The 19,189-nt window shown below is 44.0% G+C and overlaps 1 protein-coding gene across 3 annotated transcripts in view; it reads left to right on the forward strand.

Moving 5' to 3' along the window:
• Positions 1-19,189, forward strand: part of ASXL2 (ASXL transcriptional regulator 2) — a 102,143-nt gene that overhangs the window by 12,490 nt on the left and 70,464 nt on the right. For 2 of the 3 annotated variants that reach the window (XM_061461195.1, XM_061461197.1), the window contains exon 2: positions 18,520-18,602. In XM_061461195.1, coding sequence (XP_061317179.1) covers positions 18,520-18,602 — 83 coding nt within the window. Of the gene's footprint in view, positions 1-16,296; positions 16,507-18,519; positions 18,603-19,189 lie in introns of all 3 variants that reach the window. The other variant, XM_061461196.1, reaches the window with a different exon arrangement.

A 19,189-nucleotide genomic window follows, 5' to 3' on the forward strand; every position in this document is an offset into this window, starting at 1 on the left:
GCAGTCCTTCCTCAAAGTATGTGCAGTATAAATGTAGTTCTGCTTTCTACTATACTGTCTTATTAAGTATCAGTGTACCTCTGCAAATACTGAATTTAGAGTTTGCTTTGTCTTCATGTAATGTGGACATAGCTCTTCCAGTGTCAGAAGGTCAGCAAATAAATTCTCATGCGCTTTGTCCTGGAAATTAAATCATACAATCTTTGCCATTTAATCTTTGCCCTCTCAAATGTGCCTGTCAGTGTATGAGCCAGAATTCTGCTCTCCTTAACCCCTGTTGAAGGTTAGATCCCATTCTTACTGCCATGAGAAAGTCAGTGTTTGTTTCATGGCATTGTCATAACATCACTGAAGTTACCGTTCGGCAGCTACTGGGTAGGAAAACATGAAGCATCTCTGGTGCAGGTTGTATGAATAACTTTCTGCCATTAGAATAGTAAGATTTAACAGTTTTGACCAAGATTTGGTCTTGCTGAGCTAGATAATCTCTGTTTTAAAGTGCTAACACACACCATCACTTGAAAAGTCTGTTTCTCTTTCATGCCAAATCTTTAAAAGGCAGCTATAGGTATTCAGGGTCTCTTTGTTCAGCTCCTTGCAGCCGTTTCCATCTGAACTTGCAGATCTCACTTCTTGCTGAAGTCTGAACACCAGAGTTCAGGAAATGGCAAATGTCTTGTATCAGCAGTGTTGTTGCAATAATGAGTTTGTCCTTGATCAGCAAGATTTTCATTCAGGCCTGAACTGGGATGGCTTTTCTTCCACTAAGCAGCCAACATCTGTTTTGGAAGGGAAACTGAAGTAAAGAACACCTGCATCTTTGCATTTGATGTCCTTGCTTTGAGTTACTTGCCTTGAGTTAACAACCTGAAACCCATGTGGCAAGGCACACGTGGAGCTCTAGTTGTTATCAGTGGCTGTCTTAGATCTTGGAGTGCCACTTGAAACATGCTGAAAATGTTTTTCCTCACTCTCTTTATGCTGGAAGTGTTTGCAGGGGGTTTCCTCGCCTCAGTTCTGCTGAAGGCTTTCAGCTCTTTGCTGTGCAAATAAATTCTTCAGATAAGTTACTTTTTCTGACAAAGCCTTTGAGTTGTAGAATGAGCCCTTAACTTTGGTAACAGAGTGTTCTTACTGACACAGTTCTCTACAAATAGTAGCATACTTTCCTTACCCAAGCAGATCACGTACTTCAAATACCTTTTATTTTGATTTTTTTGGGGGGGCCACTGAGGTTTCTTGTCTGTCTTTGACCTAATATCTCCTCTAGAGCTGAAATAGTTAAATGTGCTCCAGGCTTAGAAGGAGAGAATGAGTGTTGAGGTTACCTCTCTGCTTTGGAGGGAGGAATGTGGAAAAACACTGTCCACCAGAAGACCTGTCCTGGTGCAAGTTATCTACCTGTATTTCCTGTGGTTACTTGAACGTGCAAATCCGGTGGCTCCAGTTAGCCCTGACCTCCAGGGTCATCTCTATCTTCTCATTTTGTGGGTGTTTGAAAAGCTGGAGCTGCTTACTTACTACCTCTGCAGGGAAGTGAGCGATGCCCCCTTGTCTTCTGTACCTCATCCTGCCTTCTGTCCCTGCGGACTTCCTATCTCTTGACCTTTACAGTGAAGTCCTGAGAGATATTGGTGTCTTGAATAAAATCTACTTATCGCTCTATTCCTTTCACCAAGATACCTTTGGTATATCCTGTCCTGAGCTTCCTCTGCATTTGTTGCCCTTTCTTCTTTCTTTCCTCCTATGTAACTGGAGGAATATTGTAAAATCACCAAATGGTTTATGTCAGAAGGGACCTTGAAGACCATCTGGCTCCAACCGCCTGAATCGGGCAGGGACACCTCCTGCTAGACCAGGTTGCTCAAAGCCCCATCCAACCTGGCCAGAGTGTCAGGGATGGGGCAGCCACAGCTTCTCTGGGCAAGCTGTGCCAGGGCCTCACCACCCTCACAGGGAGGAACTCCTTCCTAAAATCTCATCTAAATCTCCCCTCTTTCTGCCACTTCATTTGGAGCTTTGACTAGTGACTTATAAAAACACAACATTCATGGTTTATCAGAATTGGGACTTAGTGAATAGGGAAGAAGCCACCTCCTCTGCTGATGGATTCAGAAGTTTGATGCTACCTCTGTACAACTACCTTTGGTGTGTTTTGGTGTGGTTTTTTTTTTTTTTTTTGGGGGGGGGGGTGTGTTTTGGTTTTTTTTTAATTTGTATTTAAGCTTCTAGTCTGTTTCAAAGTGTGCTCGCCAGTGCTGACACTTAGGGTTTGGTGAAAAGCGTTTCTGCTGCTTGCTTTCTCTACCCGTGACAAAATGGATGAAATGAAATGCAAAGCCTTGGTTGCAGCATTTCAAACAAAACATGAACTTGAGTGCAGCTCAGCAGCCGTATCTCTCTCAGTGCTGGCTCTCCCTGCCAGACAGGAAGGTTCACAGTAGTGGTTTTGGGGAAAGATAGACGTGCCTGAGCACTGACTTCAGAGCAGCCACTGAGGCTTTCTGCCAGGCAGCATGGATGTCTTGCCAGCACTCACCAACTCTCTCTTACTGTAACAAGAGAGTTTTGCATTTCAAGGTCTGTATTCCAATGAGATGGTGAGGAGCTTGTGTTCTGAGAGATTTCCCTTCAGGAGAGAAGATTAGCTGGATGAATAGCTTCATCTTCAAATTCAAGTGAAAGCCTATAGTGTTAGTTCTCACTTCAGGTCAGTAGGCAAGGAATTTCCCACAGTGTCTTTGCTTCAGCTTTGTAGCTAATGTGAAAGCTGAAGTAGGAAAGAGAGCCCTTTTCCTAACAAGGGTAAAAGAACATCAAAGGTGGTAACTCTTTCACTAAGGGAAAAAAGGTTGGTAATGCTATCCTGGCTCTAATTATTGGAGGAGAAATTTTAGAAGTTGATGTAGCATTGATACTCTTCTGCTATGAGAGTGGTAAGGCCCTGGCACAGGTTGCCCAGAGAAGCTGTGGCTGCCCCATCCCTGGCAGTGTTCAAGGCCAGGTTGGATGGGGCTTGGAGCAACCTGCTCTACTGGAAGGTGTCTGCCTGTGGTGGGTAGGTGGTGGAACTAGATGACCTTTAAGGTTCCTTCTAACCCAAACTATTCTGTGATTCTATGATTATTAGAACAATGTGGGGGTTTAAGTAAGGCTTTTCTTATGTTTTGTAATAACTATTACACAAATGTTTCATGTTCTGGTGACCTCAGTTAAACTGACGCATCTAAACAATTTTAAGTATTGTTAGAATTATGATGATCACGTCTAAATACACTTTTCAGTTGGACATTTTGTAAATACCTGTCCATGAGGAATAATCCGTGATGTCTCTTGCATGTGTTGTGAAAAGGTTTGCTATCTAACCCTGGAAACCAAGAGGGAAAGTCGTGTTGATGTTTACAGATCACCCTTAATGTGAGCATGTTGACTCCATGCATCATAGCGCAGGCCTCCAAGGTGTAACACACAGGGTGAGAAGAGCTGCAGTGGCTTTGACTTGTTGTGTGGTCCTTCTGTTTAAAACCAGCTGCAAACATGCATTTAAGGTGATTTTGCATCAACCTTACTGCATCAATTGGTAAAACTGAAAGGGAAGTAGAGTCTTCTAAGTAAAGGTTAACAAATCCATAGAACTTGATTTTTGTCTGCAGCATGTGCTGTTGTGAATGTTTTGTTTCTTTCTTTCCTTTTTTGGATTCTCCTTACCTTAGTAGGAGGATGAATGTGGGCAGGGTCCCAGGCTGATACCTGCAGGAAATGCAGTGACCTGCTTTCCACAGGATCCTCTGATGTTTGCAAGGCAAAGCCTGTTTTGTGTATTGTTCAAGCTGTCGCTGTTGCGAGGTGTTTGTTAGTGCTGCCTTTGTACTGGCCTCTCATTTTAGTGCCAGAAGAGTGACCAGAAGATCTGTGGTTGCCCCAAACCTGGCAGTGTTGAAGGCCAGACTGGACAGGGCTTGGAGCAACCTGGTCTAGTGGAAGGTGTCTCTGCCTGCAGCAGGGGTTGGAGCTGGATGAGCTTCAAGGTCCCCTCCAAACCAAACCATTCTGTGAGTTTGTGAAACTGCTTGGCAAAGTCAGTCGTAAAGCTGTTCTGTTGTTCTGGTTTGTTTAATTGAAATAAAAAGGAGGTAAGATTATTTTTAGTTTGGATTAGATCCCTGATCTTGTTTACTGCTTGGCAGCACACATGGTTGTGCAGCCTGAAGGAAGGGCAGTGTGCCGGAGGTACAGGACCAACTTTCAGCATCAGCCTGGACACTTTAGCTTGCAGAAGTTGGGTGTTTTAATAGGGTGTTCAGTCATTTGAGACAAATGCGGTTTCTTGGCAGTGAGTTAAGTCAAATAACTTGCCTAAGTTTAGTAGCTGGTCGTGTTGGTTTAAACATGCCCATGCTTTTATATACAGATACTGCAGACTCATCCTTGTACGACTGGTGTGCCACCTGCTTCAAGGAAGAGCTGGCTGCAGTTTGGCTCTTTGCCCCATGCAGGATGGCAGTCTGAGGCCCGTGTGGCTTTGAGACTTCCCTGTTGGGCTGCTGCATGCAGGTTCTGGGACTCTGACCTCTTTGGTGTTTGCTCTCCAGTTGTGTTGTCATTTATTTTCTTGTGACCTGTACCACCTCGCTGCCTTGTCCGTGCTCTCCTTTCCCTAACAAGATGTAGGCACTATTGCAAGGTTTAAACTAAAATATTAATTTTCTCCCCACAAGTACTTATTGGGGAGCTTAAGACCATTTATACTTTAAGTATATATGTGCAAAGATGACAGCTTTGTAGTCTTTTGCATCTGAATCCTGAACTCTTGTGCTGTGTAGGGGAAACAAAATGTGCAGCAAGGAGCAGCTCAGCCAAGTCTTGCTTAATAATGGTGACCTTCTTATGTCACTTGGATCACTGCTGTGCCACTCCTGAGCCTCTCGAACTTTGAGAGAGGCTCTTTTGGCAAAGGCCACTCTGTTAGTCCCCACTGATAAACTTCTTTCCATCTCATATGCACATAATTGCTGAAGGCATGTTGCGTGCAAGCCCTCACCTCAAGTGCTATTCTACTTTGGTTTCTCGTCTCTGAATTCAGAGATGTAAGCTCCAGGTCCAGAAGCTTTGAGTTGGTTTGTAGGGATGTTCACTTTAGGGTTTTCCCCACAGAAATCCATCCTGGGTATCAAACTTCTCATGGTCTTTGAGGTTGATATAATCCTGTCATGCTTCTGTCACACTGCTTGCTCTCTGCTTAAAGCTGAGCTTATTGAGCGTCTGGGTGGGAGTTTTGAAGTTGGCAGGAGCAGAGTAGTCTGCAGAATGATCATGTTGTATTTTGATTGGACAAGTTTTCACATGTCCAGAAGTGGTTTATTTGAAGCAACACTTCAGTTTCAGCCATATCCTTGAAACAAAACAGTCACAAATACAGACAGTTTCGGCTCTTGCCTCTGCCCAGTAGTGGTGTACAGCTTTAGACCTGTGTCTCTGCTCTGCCTTGCTCTCAAGTGGTCTGTCTTGGCAGAAACAAGCAATGAGTATCTGTGGAGCTGCTGCAGCAGTATAGCCTGGTGTCCTCCTCTAAGCTCATGTGCTCAGAGTTGTGCAGTTGCCTAACTGGGTGCTTGTGGTGAAACATGACTCTTTGGTCTCACCTCTTCATGATGCTGTTCAGATTTAAAAACTGTGTGGCACACTATAGTCTTAAATGCTGCATAAAATAAGATGCACTGGCATTTAATGGTACTTGGTTTCTAATAATATGGAGTTGTCCATTCCTTCTTGACCTCATTTCTGGTTAAAACCTTGAATAGCATTTGGCTAATTGGATGATTAGAAAAGATACTGCAATCTAGGTCAAGTCCTTCTGTCCCCCTCTTCACTCCTCTCTTTACTTGCCAGAGTGAACTGGTATTTCGCATGCAGCCTCTGCCCAGCATGCTGTTCTGGAGTGACTGATGGAAAAGGAATTCCACATACACTTTGGGCTTTTTATAGCTGACCCACTTCTCTGTTAAAGGTCTGCATTGCATAAAGATTATTTCTTTCTGAAGGAATGTATATGGAAATACACAGCTATTGCTGGCTGTTGTAGCTGGAATTCTCCTCCTAGAAAGGAATGGCCAGGAGATAAGAGGTCCATGTTGGATGGACCAAACTTGAGGTGTAACCCAAAACAGGTTTTGCTGCCTGGCCCTGCAGAGCATGCAGGATATTGTGCTGGTAACTTCTCAAGCTACTCTGGATTCATGGCACATAACGCCACACCAGTAAAACCAACCAAACAAAAAACTCTCCATCACTTCAAACACAGGTTTCCATGAGGCTTTTATCCTATATAATTTTGAACACTGGCATGATATACTTGGAGTTACATGGGCAGGACTTATTCTGATCACTTAAAGCTTTTTTTTAAATGGAGTAGTATAGCCAACTCTTAGTTCCGGCAAAGGATGAGCTATAAAAGAGAACAGCATCACCCAGAAAAGTCATTTTGTGCTGGACAGGCCTGGGGGAGGGGATGTCTTTTTAGAATTCCCTTAACCAGGGTTTCAGCTCCTGTATTCATGAATGATTCATTACAGCCTTCTAAGGAGCTGCTTGCCTGTGGTGTGACTGTGTTTGAGTGACGTGCATGCTAATTTGTTGCCCTGAGAACGCTCTGAAGCTATTAACTAGCCTTGAACCTCAGTATGTATGAATGAAGGTGTTGATTCTCTTCATGTGGTAAATGGAGTGTGTTCAGTCATGATGTTCATCCTTCTTTGCCTGGTAATCAACATTAGACATTTGGTTTTGTTCAGCTATTGCTGAACTTCTTGAAGACCTAGTGCTTAAACTGCAAGTAGCTCCTTGCTGGAGTCATCTGCTGGAAAAGACACAGCACTGGAAGTGATCAAAGCCTTGTTTCATACAAAGCTTGTAGTTTCATACAATATATTTTAATTGTCTATTGTAATTTTTTCATTTTGGAGTTTAAAGATGGAAAGGTAGCAATGTAAATGGAGACACATGGATAACTTGGTGGTGTGGCACTTTTGGAGTGGGAAGTGGTCGTGTGCTTCAACAAAATTTAATATGGATGCTGTTTGTATTTCTGAAAAGTAGTGTTTATGTTCTGTCAGTAAAATACCAGACCATACCAAGAACTGAAGAAGTTCTTAATACAGACAAGTGTTGAAAGCTGAGCTGCATTGAGAAAATCTTATTCTTCCAACTTTCAAGAGCCACGAACAGTTGGGCAAGGCAGTGGGTGTATTAAAAGGAAAGGGGGAAGACTTGCTGACAGATAGTTCTGGCAAAGCCATTTCAATCTGCTTTCTTTGCTTGTTGTTCCTGCTAGTTGGTGGTCAGATTGCCAGATGCTACAGTTTTATTCTCAGTAAAATTTAGGGGCTTACAATGTGAAATAAATAACAGATAATTAGAAATCATAAATGGATTCTACATGAGGTTTAGAATCCTAGAATCCCAGGTTGGTAGGGACCTCAAAGATCATCTGGTCCAACCTTTCTAGGTAAAGCATGACCAAGACTTGATGGCCCAACACCCTGTGCAGCCAAATCTTAGCAGTGTCCAGTGTTGGGTATCCACCACTTTCCTGGGGAGGTTACTGCAGTAGCTGGTTATTCTCATGTTGAAAAAAATTTCCTCCAGTGTCCAGCTGGAATCACCCAGGAGTAACTTATGCCCATCACTCCTTGTCTTTTCCAGTGTGACTTATAGCATTCCAGGAGCGGCCTGTCAAGCGCTAAGTGGAGTGGGACAATGACATCTTTATCTCTGCTGGTGATGCTCGTGTTGATGTTAACCAACATCCTGTTGGATTTCTTTGCTGTAGCCACATGCTCTTCACTCCTGTTGAACTTGTGTCCCTCAAGACTCCCAGGTCCCTTTCTGTGGGGTTGCTCCCCAGCTGGGCAGGTCCCAGCTTGTGTCACATTCCAGGATTATGTTTTCCCAATTGCAAGACCTCACGCTTGTCTCTGTTGAACTTCAGAAGGTTCTTGTTAGCCCACTCCTCCAGCCTGTCCAAGTTATCCTGCAGGGTTGCTCTCCCCAGTTACAGTCCAGTGGCTTTAAAGAGGAATGAATGCACAGTTGGCATCAGGAAAGCTTGAGCTGTGGCAAGGTCCTCAAGCAAATAATAAAAGGGCATTGATGTGGGAATAGGGCTACTTGGCAGAACTTTGAGAGATAGGCCTCAACACTGGCCAGTGCATTGTAAGATGAAAGACTTTCTTCATGGATGTGCCTTAAGATACCCTCTGATTTTGTTGAGCTTTGCCTTGTGCAGATGAAAGATGAATAGGTAAGGTGTATGTAGAAACTGCATTTTCTGCCCTGTGATCCCCATCAGGCATTCTGGTAGGATGAAAAACATAGTATTGCAGTGTCTGCATCTCCATTGATGGTATGAAGGAAGCCATGAAATGTCATGTGTGCCAGGCAGAGCAGTAGTAGTAGCTCCTCATGTTACAAGGGCACTGTAATCTTCCCTTGCACAGCTGGCAAGCATGTACTACACAGCAGTAACATGGTCTGTCCGATCAGCTCCTGTCTGTGTGCAGGAAACCTGTGTTTTGACTATGGAAACAAGTACTGGGCTCAAAACAAGAACTACTGCAGGGGTTCCCTGGGTGACAGCTACAGAATGGGGGAGGAGGATGCAGCTCTTGCTCTCTGAGTTTGTGATTCAGCACAGAGACCACTACTGGTGCCAAGACTGAAATCTTTTCAGCTAAAGAAAACCTGTTTGTTGAAGAGCTACTTAAGAGACAGAGATCCTGTCTTACCTCCTGTTTCAAGTAGGCTTAGTTGCCTGTGTTCTTTCACACACATTCATTTAGGTTTGCAACTTTTTACCATCTAGAAATCTTCCTGCTTCTGAGTAATCAATAATTCATCTTTGAGTTCCAAAGCCATCCCACAGTAACTTTTCCTCCCTAGAAATGCAAGTTGAGAAGATGTACAGGATAATATATTCCATTGAACAGTGCGAGTTGTAAAAGACGAGTTTACCACAGCTGAGTTTTTCAAATTGAGTTAGAACGATTTCTCTCAGTTCTTAAAATGTTAAATTCCTATTTCTGTCCTTCCCTCCCCACTCCCCCTGCTTCAGGAAAAGGATGGCCATGCTGCATGGATTTGCTTTGAGTCATTCAGGCTTGCTTGCACTTAGTCCTGGAAGCAGGTACATGTTTCATGGTGGGCTTTCTTTTGATCATCATTCTGAGGCTAAATGTTTGAGAAGCATCTATTAGCAGTAATGCTCAGGCATGTACAGTCAAGTGATGTCTTCCAGTATTTCACTGGAAAAAAGTATCCTCTTTGGAGCGCTATGGTGGTGTACTGAAACTTCAGGAGAGGAGAGTTTTAGTGAACATTTCTGGATGGAAATCTCTACTCCCTGGAGCCTTTTGCACGTGGAGTAGGTGGAGATGGGAAGGGGAAGAACAGTGGTGGGCATAGTTAATTCCCATCCCTTGCTAGCCTAAGGGGGTTTACTGCAGTATCTAAACTTTAAAGGAAAAGTGATTTTTCTTTTCTTAGCAAGAAGCTGTAGGAAAATGTAGAATGCAAGAAACCATAAATTCAGTCAGTATCTTTTTAGGAGGGATCTAGATCATAAAATCCCAGAATGGTTTGGGTTGGAAAGGACCCTAAAGCTCATCTGGTTCCAACCCCTGCCATGGAAAGGGACACCTTCTACTAGACCAGGTTGCTCCAAGCCCTGTCCAGTCTGGCCTTGAACACTGCCAGGGATGGGGCAGCCACAGCTTCTCTGGGCAACCTGTGCCAGGGCCTCACCACCCTCACAGAGAAGAACTTCTGCCTAAGATCTCATCTCAGTCTCCCCTCTGTCAGGTTAAAGCCATTCCCCCTTGTCCTGTCCCTACAGGCACCTGTAAAAAGCCACTCTCCAGCTTTCTTGTTGGCCTCTTCAGGTACTGGAAGGCTGAGATAAGATGAAATAATATGCGAAATTCCTCCTTAGCTAAACGTGGATCTTCAGCTTGTAACTGAAAATGTGCCGTGCTGGTCTGTGTTTGGTATGTTTTGAGAGCTAATCCATGGCTGTACCAGTGTCCAGTACCAAAAATTCAATGGTGTGAACAGTTGCCCCTCTAAGTCAGTGTCTCCGTTTTACGCATGTATGTGATCTTGCAGCTCAGCCAGCGCAGCACATGGGAATTGCTGTAGCTCTGGGGAGTTCGCATTGAGGACAGACTGTTGTTACGTGGGGCTTGGGGGGGAAGGATCGTTGATTTCATTTAAAAAGATTTCTAAATATGAGGTGAAAGCTTTGATGTAGAGATGAGGTTGTTTTGGGTTTGAGGTTAATAGCGCTGAAGAATGCATGCCAAACTAACTCCCAAAGCAGCCAACCCTAGATAACCATGTTTGGAGGTTAGCTTAATTTTAACTTCTAAACCCCTCCTGTTAGCACTTAATGCTGATACATGGGCACACTGGTTCTTGTAGGCTTGTTTATGTGAGCTCTTTGTTTTTCATAGAATCACAGAATGGCTTGGATTGGAAAAGACCTTAAAGCTCATCCAGTTCCAACCCCTGCCACAGGCAGGGACACCTTCCACTAGACCAGGTTGCTCCAGGCCCCATCCAACCTGGCCTTGAACACTGCCAGGGATGGGGCAGCCACAGCTTCTCTGGGCACCCTGTGCCAGGGCTTCACCACCCTCACAGGGAAGAACTTCTGCCTAAGAGCTCATCTCACTCTCCCCTCTGTCAGGTTAAAGCCATTTCTCCTTGTCCTGTCCCTGCAGGGCCTTGTCAGGCCCACAGGGTCTCTCTGGTTTTCTTGTTGGTCCCTTTAAGTACTAGAAGCTGCTCGAAGTTCTCCCCAGAGTCTCCAGTAAATACTGGGAGAGTAAGAAAGTTCCTCTCTTCAAAGAGGTAAAATTACGAAACACCTTTTCTCTTGTGATCCTGTTTTCTTGGAAATGTTTGCAGAAACCAGGACAGCTTCAGGGTGCAAAGCAACATGTGCTGTAAAATAGATAAGTCTGTTAGTGGGTTTTGTTAAAAATGAGCCAACTAGAACATTTTAACACCTGGGGTGCCATAATTTGAGCATCAGTGGAGCTATCTTGAGTATTTGGTTTCACCTATATTGAACACTGACTGACACTTTTAATAGCTAGGTCCATGTAATGAGGCTTTGTCAGTACTCAGTGCTGGCACTTGCTGGTTTGTTCTTTGGGCTCATCTTGGCTGATGCTGAGCACTGTAGGAAGGTAGCTTATAAATCCTGGCTCTTAATTTAAAAATGCCTCTCAAATTCAGTTCTGTGGCAGATAGTAGAATTAGTTTTAATTTATTTACATACAGTAACTAAAAAAAGAACTCAAATGGAAGATCTGATACAGGATTAAAAGAGCAGAAGAGAGATGTGAAGGTACTTAAGGTATATCTATTTTCTTAAGACTCTCTTTAATCCTTGTTTCTGGTTCTTCTGGGTCAACTTGTAAAGCAGCATGGAGTTATTACTGCATCTGAAGTTGTGAACTGCTTTGCTTATCTGTGTAGGCTGAGTTAGTATTAAACAAGTTTCTTGAAGAACATGAGATGACAACATTTACCCAGATAGTGCTAATCTATCTTGGTCCTGTGTAGCCAAAGCTGGTAGTTTTAGTGGTTTCACCTGTGGTGGTAGTTGACCAACACAAGAAGCTTTTATCCTACAGGGCAGAATTAACTAAAATTAGCAAAACAGCAGTGAGACAGAATGGCTGTGGAGCAACACCTGGGTTAGCATCATGGACTGTGTTGGGTCTCCGTGCCCCTTCCTTAAAGGCAGTTATGGATAACACATGAGTTGTGTGTTGATAGACATGAAGCAGCCCTATGGTGGACTGGTTCAGGAGGATTTAAATGTTCATTACTCTCATTTGGGGTATTTGTAGAGCACGGCATGTTGCTTGAAGTTATTTGATGTGGGGCTGCATGCCATTGGAAGGTGTGGGCGTGCAGCTTGGAGTCCCCTGGCCACTTTTGAGGGTGGGTTGTCCAACCTTTCCCGTGTGGTTTGCTCTTAGATCTGGTTGGGGATCAGGGTGCACAGGAGATATGTGAGCTTCGGGGTTTCTGGGACTGTAAACACGCCTCCAAATTCTCGTGCAAACATTCTAGTGTTTGAAGAAGCTGTGGCTGCTGAGCCAGAGAAGTTGTTTTTCCAGATGAGCCTGTCTAGGCTGAGTTTAAGTATCAGGCATGTTTTCCAAATCTTGGGCCCTTCTCACAGTTTTGTTCTATTTGATCCATACCTAATTGTTTAGTATTCACTGGATAAAATGTTTTTAGTGATCCAAAAGCCTTTAGACAATGACTTGTTCCTCTTCATGCTTTTGCAATAGTGGCAGTGTCTTATTTTTCCTTGTTAGATGTTGTCTTGAACTTGCAGACCATCAAAGGGTTTCCAATGCCTATTTTTGGGATAGGGGTTGTGAATCTGAGGACACTTTTCTGCAGTTAGGCCTTACATGTCAAAGGTGTACAGGTAGCCATTCAGACTAAAATCCATATATCTTTGAATCTGTACTTCTCTTCCTGACCATAACTTGCTTTATTTTGTGAAGACTTCCAACTTAATGTGCTTGTTTTTCCAGGATTTTGAGATAAATGAGGATGCTAAGCTTTTTAAATATTTTTTCTACTTCTGCATCCTTCTTTCCCCCCATTCCATGTTTCCGGTTATCATAAGTGAAAGTCTGAGATAGCTTCTTGCTGTGTAGCTGGTTAGATTACATGGACAACTACTTCATTAGATACTTTCTGAAGGCTGTTTCTATAATTTTAGGAATGTCTATATTGTCTAATAGAATTCATCTGTCACAAAGGTGTCTTGACAATAGATAGTAACAGATGGCTAAGGAAAATTCTTACATATTAAGGCAATCATGGCTTGGTCGTTTTTCTTCAAAATATTCTCCCAGCAGTCTTTGTGTGAAATACCTAACCTGAAGGTGTTAACTTTGTATTAATGTCCTCTGAGTTTCCTGTTCTTGCCATGCATGGTTTGGCACTCATAATAGCCTGTGGAAAGTGGTTCACAGCTTGGTTTGGGAAATGTCTTCTGTGGATTTAACCTGGCCAGCTAGTAAGCAGGAACAGGAAAGGGGAACATAAAATTATGTGGTGATACTTAACCTTGGTCTGTTAGTGACTAAATCAGCTTCTTCTGATCACTTGAGGTCAAAATGGACCTCTGGATATCACCTAGTCCAACCACTCTGCCGAAAGTGAGGTTCCTAGGACATTGTCCAGTCCAAGGGTGGAGATTTCATTACCCTAGGCAACATCTTCCAGTGTCTGACCACTGCCAGGATAATAATCTAAAAAAAAATAAATCAAACCCCAAACACCACCACACTCAACTTGTGCCCATTACCTTTTGTCCTTTGAGTGGATGCCACTGAAGAGTCTGGCTTGGTGTTCTTTATAATGTCCTGTCAAGTGCTTATACACACTGTTAAGATTCCTCTGGGCCTTCATTGTAGAATGGTTTGAGTGAGAAAGGATCTTCTCCAATTTCTTCCTAATATCTTATGTAAATCTCCCCTCTGTCAGGTTAAAGCCATTCCCCCTTGTCCTGTCCTTACAGGCCCTTGTCTAAAGCCCCTCTCCAGCTTTGGCAGCCCCTTTAGGCACTGGAAGCTGCTCTAAGGTCTCCCCAGAGCCTTCTCTTCTCTAGGCTGAACAAGCCCAGCTCTCTCAGGCTGTTTTCTCCAGGCTAAACAATGCCAGGTCTCTGTCTTGCCCTTCATATAATTTTAAGGGACTGGAGCATTTTTTATCTTTGTTGTCCCTTGCTGGACTTCTTCCAGTCTGTCTGTGACTCCCTTGAACTGGGGAGTCCAGGGCTGAATACAGCACTTCAGACACTGACTCAGCATTCCTGAGTAGAGGGGAAGGATCACTTCCATCAGCCTGCTGTCACTAGTTCTGCCTTGTGTAGCCCAGGGTGGCAGTGGCCTTCAGGTGCTGGGGGCCTATTTGTTTTGCATCAAGGGAATGCTGCTGGCTCATGATCAACAAGGGGTATGTGCTGGGGACTTGGAATTTCCATGTGGACTTGAGGTTGCGTCTGTCTGTTTCTTCAGCTTCTCAGGGTCCCTCTGAATGGCCACACAGCCATCTTGTGCATCATCGATTTCCACCTTGATTTGTGTTGTTTGTGAGCCTGTTGTGGATGTGCTGTGTGCTGTCATCTGGTTGTTAATGGAAAACAGTCTTGGACCTGGTACCAACCCCGATGTTTGAAGGTTGGTTATTTTCTTTTTTTTTATTTTTACTTTAACTATTTACTGCCAAATAGCAGACAACCTGATAGTAGATAATTGTGTTGATGAAGACTGTTTAGAGGTCTTTCCTCAGCAGTGATGGGCACAGTTTGAATTGTTTGTTTTTTTGGTGAGCAAAGCAGCACTGCCAAAGTCTCAAACTATATTGGCAGCAGCATTAATTTCATGCTGTTTGCCTTTATCAGTGTGTTATGGGGTGGGGAGAGGGGCAAAGTGAAGTTTCTCATTCATCTGTTGAACATTTAGGATTGAAATTCAATGAAAGGTCTAGGTGCTTGGAGCTCAGTCTTCTCTCCCAGCAGACAAGCAGCCTTTTTGGATATGTTCATGTTCCTGAGTGTCCTGAAATAGATTTGCATTACTTTGAAGTCGGTGTTAATAGTTAATCTGGAGTTACAGTGCTTTTCTTGTGCATTTGAGAACAGGCCATTTCATACTGATCTCTTTTTGCAGTACCCAGACTTGTGGCACTACAGTAGTGGCTCTAGCAAAATCCCGCAGTTCTGTATATAGAAGCCACCAGAGATTCATGTCCTCAAGTGAATGTTCTTGTACGTCCAGCCCAATGGAAATAAACTGGAGTTTGTGCTGTTATCTGGCAGGTAAAATGAATGTTAGGTTGTAAGATATGTTAAAGTTCATCCAGTTTCAACCCCTTGCCACAGGCAGGGACACCTTCCACTAGACCAGGTTGCTCCAAGCTCCATCCAACATGGTCTTGAACACTGCCAGGGATGGGGCATCCACTGCTTCTCTGGGCAGCCTGTGCCGGGGTTTACCACCCTTACAAAAAACAACTTCTTCCTAAGATTTCATCTCTGTCTCCCTTCTGTCAGGTTAAAGCCATTCCCCTTGTTCTAGATCTCCCAAAATCTTGTCCAAGGTCTCCCAAAGGAGACCTTGAGCAGATAAAAGGTCAATGCCAGGCCTTGAGAGTGAGTTTCAGAGGCGTTGAGGGTTTGGGTGATCTCCTAGATTCTGGTGATGAACGGGAAAGGCTTAGGCAGGAGATGTTGCCTTAGCATTAGCTTCTGTCTGCACAGTTAGTATTTATAGACAGGGTGGGGGTTTTATGACCATGGGACTCCTTTAGGGATGCAGACTGATGGCAAGAGATGGCATCCATCTAATAAAATAGACAAAAGCATATTTGCCAGCATGGCTGCTGACAGCATGGAGGCTTTTAAACTAGGTTTGGTGTGGGAATGTGACTGAAAATCAGAAGGGAAGTATCAGTTGAAGAGAGGCACTTGGGTGTCTATGACAGGGGAGCCTCTTCCACTTCTCCAGAGGAACTCTTGCACCTCCCCAGCGTACCCGTGGGCCAGCCCAAAATGCTTATGTGTAAATGTGTTCAGCATGGGACAGGAGGAATTGGAGGTTTGTGTGCAGTTTTGATACTAATAGCTCTGTTCCCTCTTGATTAGCTCTCGTTATGTGCAGAGCCTCAGTGCTGGTGAGATTAAACTCATGGAGGGCTGGATGATTCGGGCGCTTTAAGTGGAAGGAGGGACATGGAAAAGGAAGAAGGGTTTGCCTTCTTTGCTAAAGAACAGCTTTAGGAGCATGCAGAGCTGTGCTGTATAGCTGCTGATAACTCAACTGGGAGCTTATCAGTTAAGTTCAGAGGGGAGGGTTACACCACGGTGGGCGTTTGCTGCAGACCAGCTCATCAAGAAGAGGAAGTGCATGAACCCTCTTCAGACAACTGGAAGAAGCTTATGAGTTCAGAGGTGGCTCTGACTCTACCCTGGCATCTGCTGGAAGCACAAAGTGATACAGGGCACAGCCTGTCAAAGAGATTTTTAGACTTGAGGACAGCTTTTGAGCCAGGTGCTGGACAAACAGGCTAGAGGAGATCTAGGATCTGGCAGAGTGGAAGAGCTGATGGAGGACTATGAAGGTGGTGGCACCTTTGGTTTCCGTGACCGTGATGAAATGAGAATTCATCATGGAAATCCAACCTGTTCATCGTTCCTTTCAGGTCACTGAAATGAGAAGAGCTTATGTGAAATGAGGAAAGCGGGTAGAAGAAAAACTGCCTGGCTTTGGCTTGTTCAGGGAACTGATATGTAGGATCCTACAGGAATCTTTCCTGCAGAGCAGAGAAACCCAGGAGAGCTGGTTGATCTTCAGGAACAACCTTCTCTGAGACCAAGAGTGGTCCATCATGATTTGCAGGGAAGACAAGCAGGTGTGGCAGGAGGCCAGATGGGTCATTTTGCTGAGCATAACTACAGGAAAAAGTCCTATGGGAGGAAGCTGTATGGACAGGTTACCCGGGAGAGATGCACAGAAGCATCCTGTGGACATTAAAGGATATAATTAGAAAAGCTTTTCTTCTTTTCTGCTCTTAATGATGAGATTCTGTGGTCAAACACAGTTTTAGCTTGCACTGTGGTTGTGCCTAGTGAAAAATTAATGAAATGTGTTGTTGCCACTCTAGGTATGAGCAGGATGGGACTTGTCGAGAGCACGTCTATGTAGTGAAAGTCAAGAGGAAAGCACTGTGCTAGAGAAGAATGCACATTTTGATTTCAGTGTGTGAGAAATGGCAAATACCCTCAAGTCCCTAGTGAAAGGAATCCTGGCACTGCTTTATTTTTCTCCTAATTTGTTTTGCTACCTGCCATGAAAAGGTTGACACCACAGATGGAAATCGAGATAACCATAAATCTGATTGCCCTCCATGGGTTTTTGGCACACTGTGCAGAGCAAGCTTTCAGGTTTTGTTCCAAGTTAATGGTATAAAAGTATACAGTCTATTTGGCAGTGCTGAGAGAACATGAATTAGGAGCTGATATAAATCTAAAACCTGCAGTGGTCTGACTTAAATTACTTCAACCACTTTCATTTTGTATCCTGTTGCTTATGGCATCCTCTGTTCCAATACAGCTAGAAATGGAATGAGTCACTGAGGCTCACAGGAGAGTGAGAGTAAACAAATCCTACTGAAATCTGTTTTAAACTCCCTGTTTTTATACACGTGGCTACTCTGCTACTCATTCTGGTGTGAAGAGTGTGCTTCACCCTAGCCACCACTGAAAGTCACATGCTAGCCTTTGGAAATGGTTTAAGTTGCTGTGAAAGTCAGTCTTTAACATAAGTGAACAAGAGATTAGGAGGATGAGGACATCAGCTAAGGCTTCCAGAGCTAAAGATGGTGTTAAACGTAGGTCTTGTAAGTCTTTTGTTTCTGTGAGGGGAGAGATGCCTCAGTTCAGCAAGATCTTTTCAAAGTCCTTTCCAAACAACGATAAGTCTGCAGCCATCAGGGTAACTTAAATGTTCCTGGGTGGAATAAGGTGCAGGCATTCAGGAGAAGCTGAACAGAGACATTAAAACGGGCCGTTTCCTTCTGCAAAGTCACTTGCAGGTTTTTGTACTTATACTGATACTTTGTTTTCTGGTGTTGGAACTCAAGGGTTCATGTCAAAATGAACCCTTGGGCATGAGTCAAAAGCAGGTGATTAAGAAGGATCCCACCTTCCCCTCCCCAGTATTGCCTAAAATATCCGTATGATGTATTTTAACTGGCATCTTCCTTCAGAAGTCTTGAGCATCTCTGTCTGCTACGATGAAATATACTTTTGCATCTTAGTTCCCTTGGAAGGGAGGTGAGTGGTGCTTAGGTGCTGGGCTAGGGAAGGGCAGCAGTGCGTCCAACTGTTGTGTGCAGGGAGCGTTGTCATAGACCATATTTATAAACTTTCAACCCGAACCATGTCCAGAGACTTTCAAAGAGCCCTAATGGTGTTAAACCCCGAATTTCCTTAAATTTATTTCACATGCAACTAAACTGATTGGTAGGTGTTTCAACTGTGCAAACTGTAGGGGTTTTGATTTGGGAAGTGTTGTATCTGAGGTATCTTGACAGTTCCTGAAGCATTCCCAAGTGAAGGTGCTTGGTTGTGAAGCCTCTGTTACCGTGGACCGTTGAATTCTCAAAGAGGCTTTATCTAGGGGGCAGCACATGTGAAATAAAATTTGGGAATTGCACTAAAATAAGCCCTTTAGCCATTCATCGTGGAATCTCTTCGCTCCTTACATCCTTCGGAAGGAAGGGGTGTTGATAAGATGTGAGAAATTCTTTCTCAGTTGTAGCCATGGAGGAGTCCAAACCATTAAATGTAGTTTCATGTGCAGTCAAACATTAAAGTGAAAATGCAAATGAGTAACTTCTTCTTAATCTACTTTTGCTTGCCAGGTCCTGGAGAAATATCCTAACACACCTATGAGCCATAAAGAGATCCTGCAAGTTATCCAGAAAGAAGGACTTAAAGAAATAAGGTGAGAAACCTACACAAGTAAAACACATTCATGCTTTGGTTCCACCTTGGTTTAATTTACTGTTAACCCCTGTGTTTTGGGGATTGAAATGCTACATACGTGCAGAATTGAGGTACAAGTGCCATTTGCAAACCAGCTCTCAAGTCAGTGGTACTTTTCCAAGAAAACTAGATAAATCTCGGCAGTCCTGCATACAGCTTCAACATAAAGAAGACTTGGAGCTGTTGGAGTGAGTCCAGAGAAGGCTATGAAGATGCTCCAAGGGCTGGAGAGCACCCATCTGCTATGGAGACAGGCTGAGAGAGCTGGGCTTGTTCAGCCTCAAGAAGAGAAGGCTCCAGGGAGACCTTAGAGCAGCTTCCAGTGCCTAAAGGGGCCAACAAGAAACCTGGAGAGGGGCTTTAGACAAGGGCCTGTAGGCACAGGACAAGGGGGAATGGCTTTAACCTGACAGAGGGGAGATTGAGATGAGATCTGAGGCAGAAGCTCTTCCCTGTGAGTGTGGTGAGACCCTGGCACAGGTTGCCCAGAGAAGCTGTGGCTGCCCCATCCCTGGCAGTGTTCAAGGCCAGGTTGAATGGGCTTGG

This window comes from Pezoporus flaviventris, unplaced genomic scaffold, assembly GCF_033815535.1.
Source record: "Pezoporus flaviventris isolate CSIRO_AGI_PZ_B2104156 unplaced genomic scaffold, CSIRO_AGI_Pfla_v1 ptg000031l, whole genome shotgun sequence".
In the NCBI taxonomy this organism is placed as follows: domain Eukaryota; kingdom Metazoa; phylum Chordata; class Aves; order Psittaciformes; family Psittacidae; genus Pezoporus; species Pezoporus flaviventris.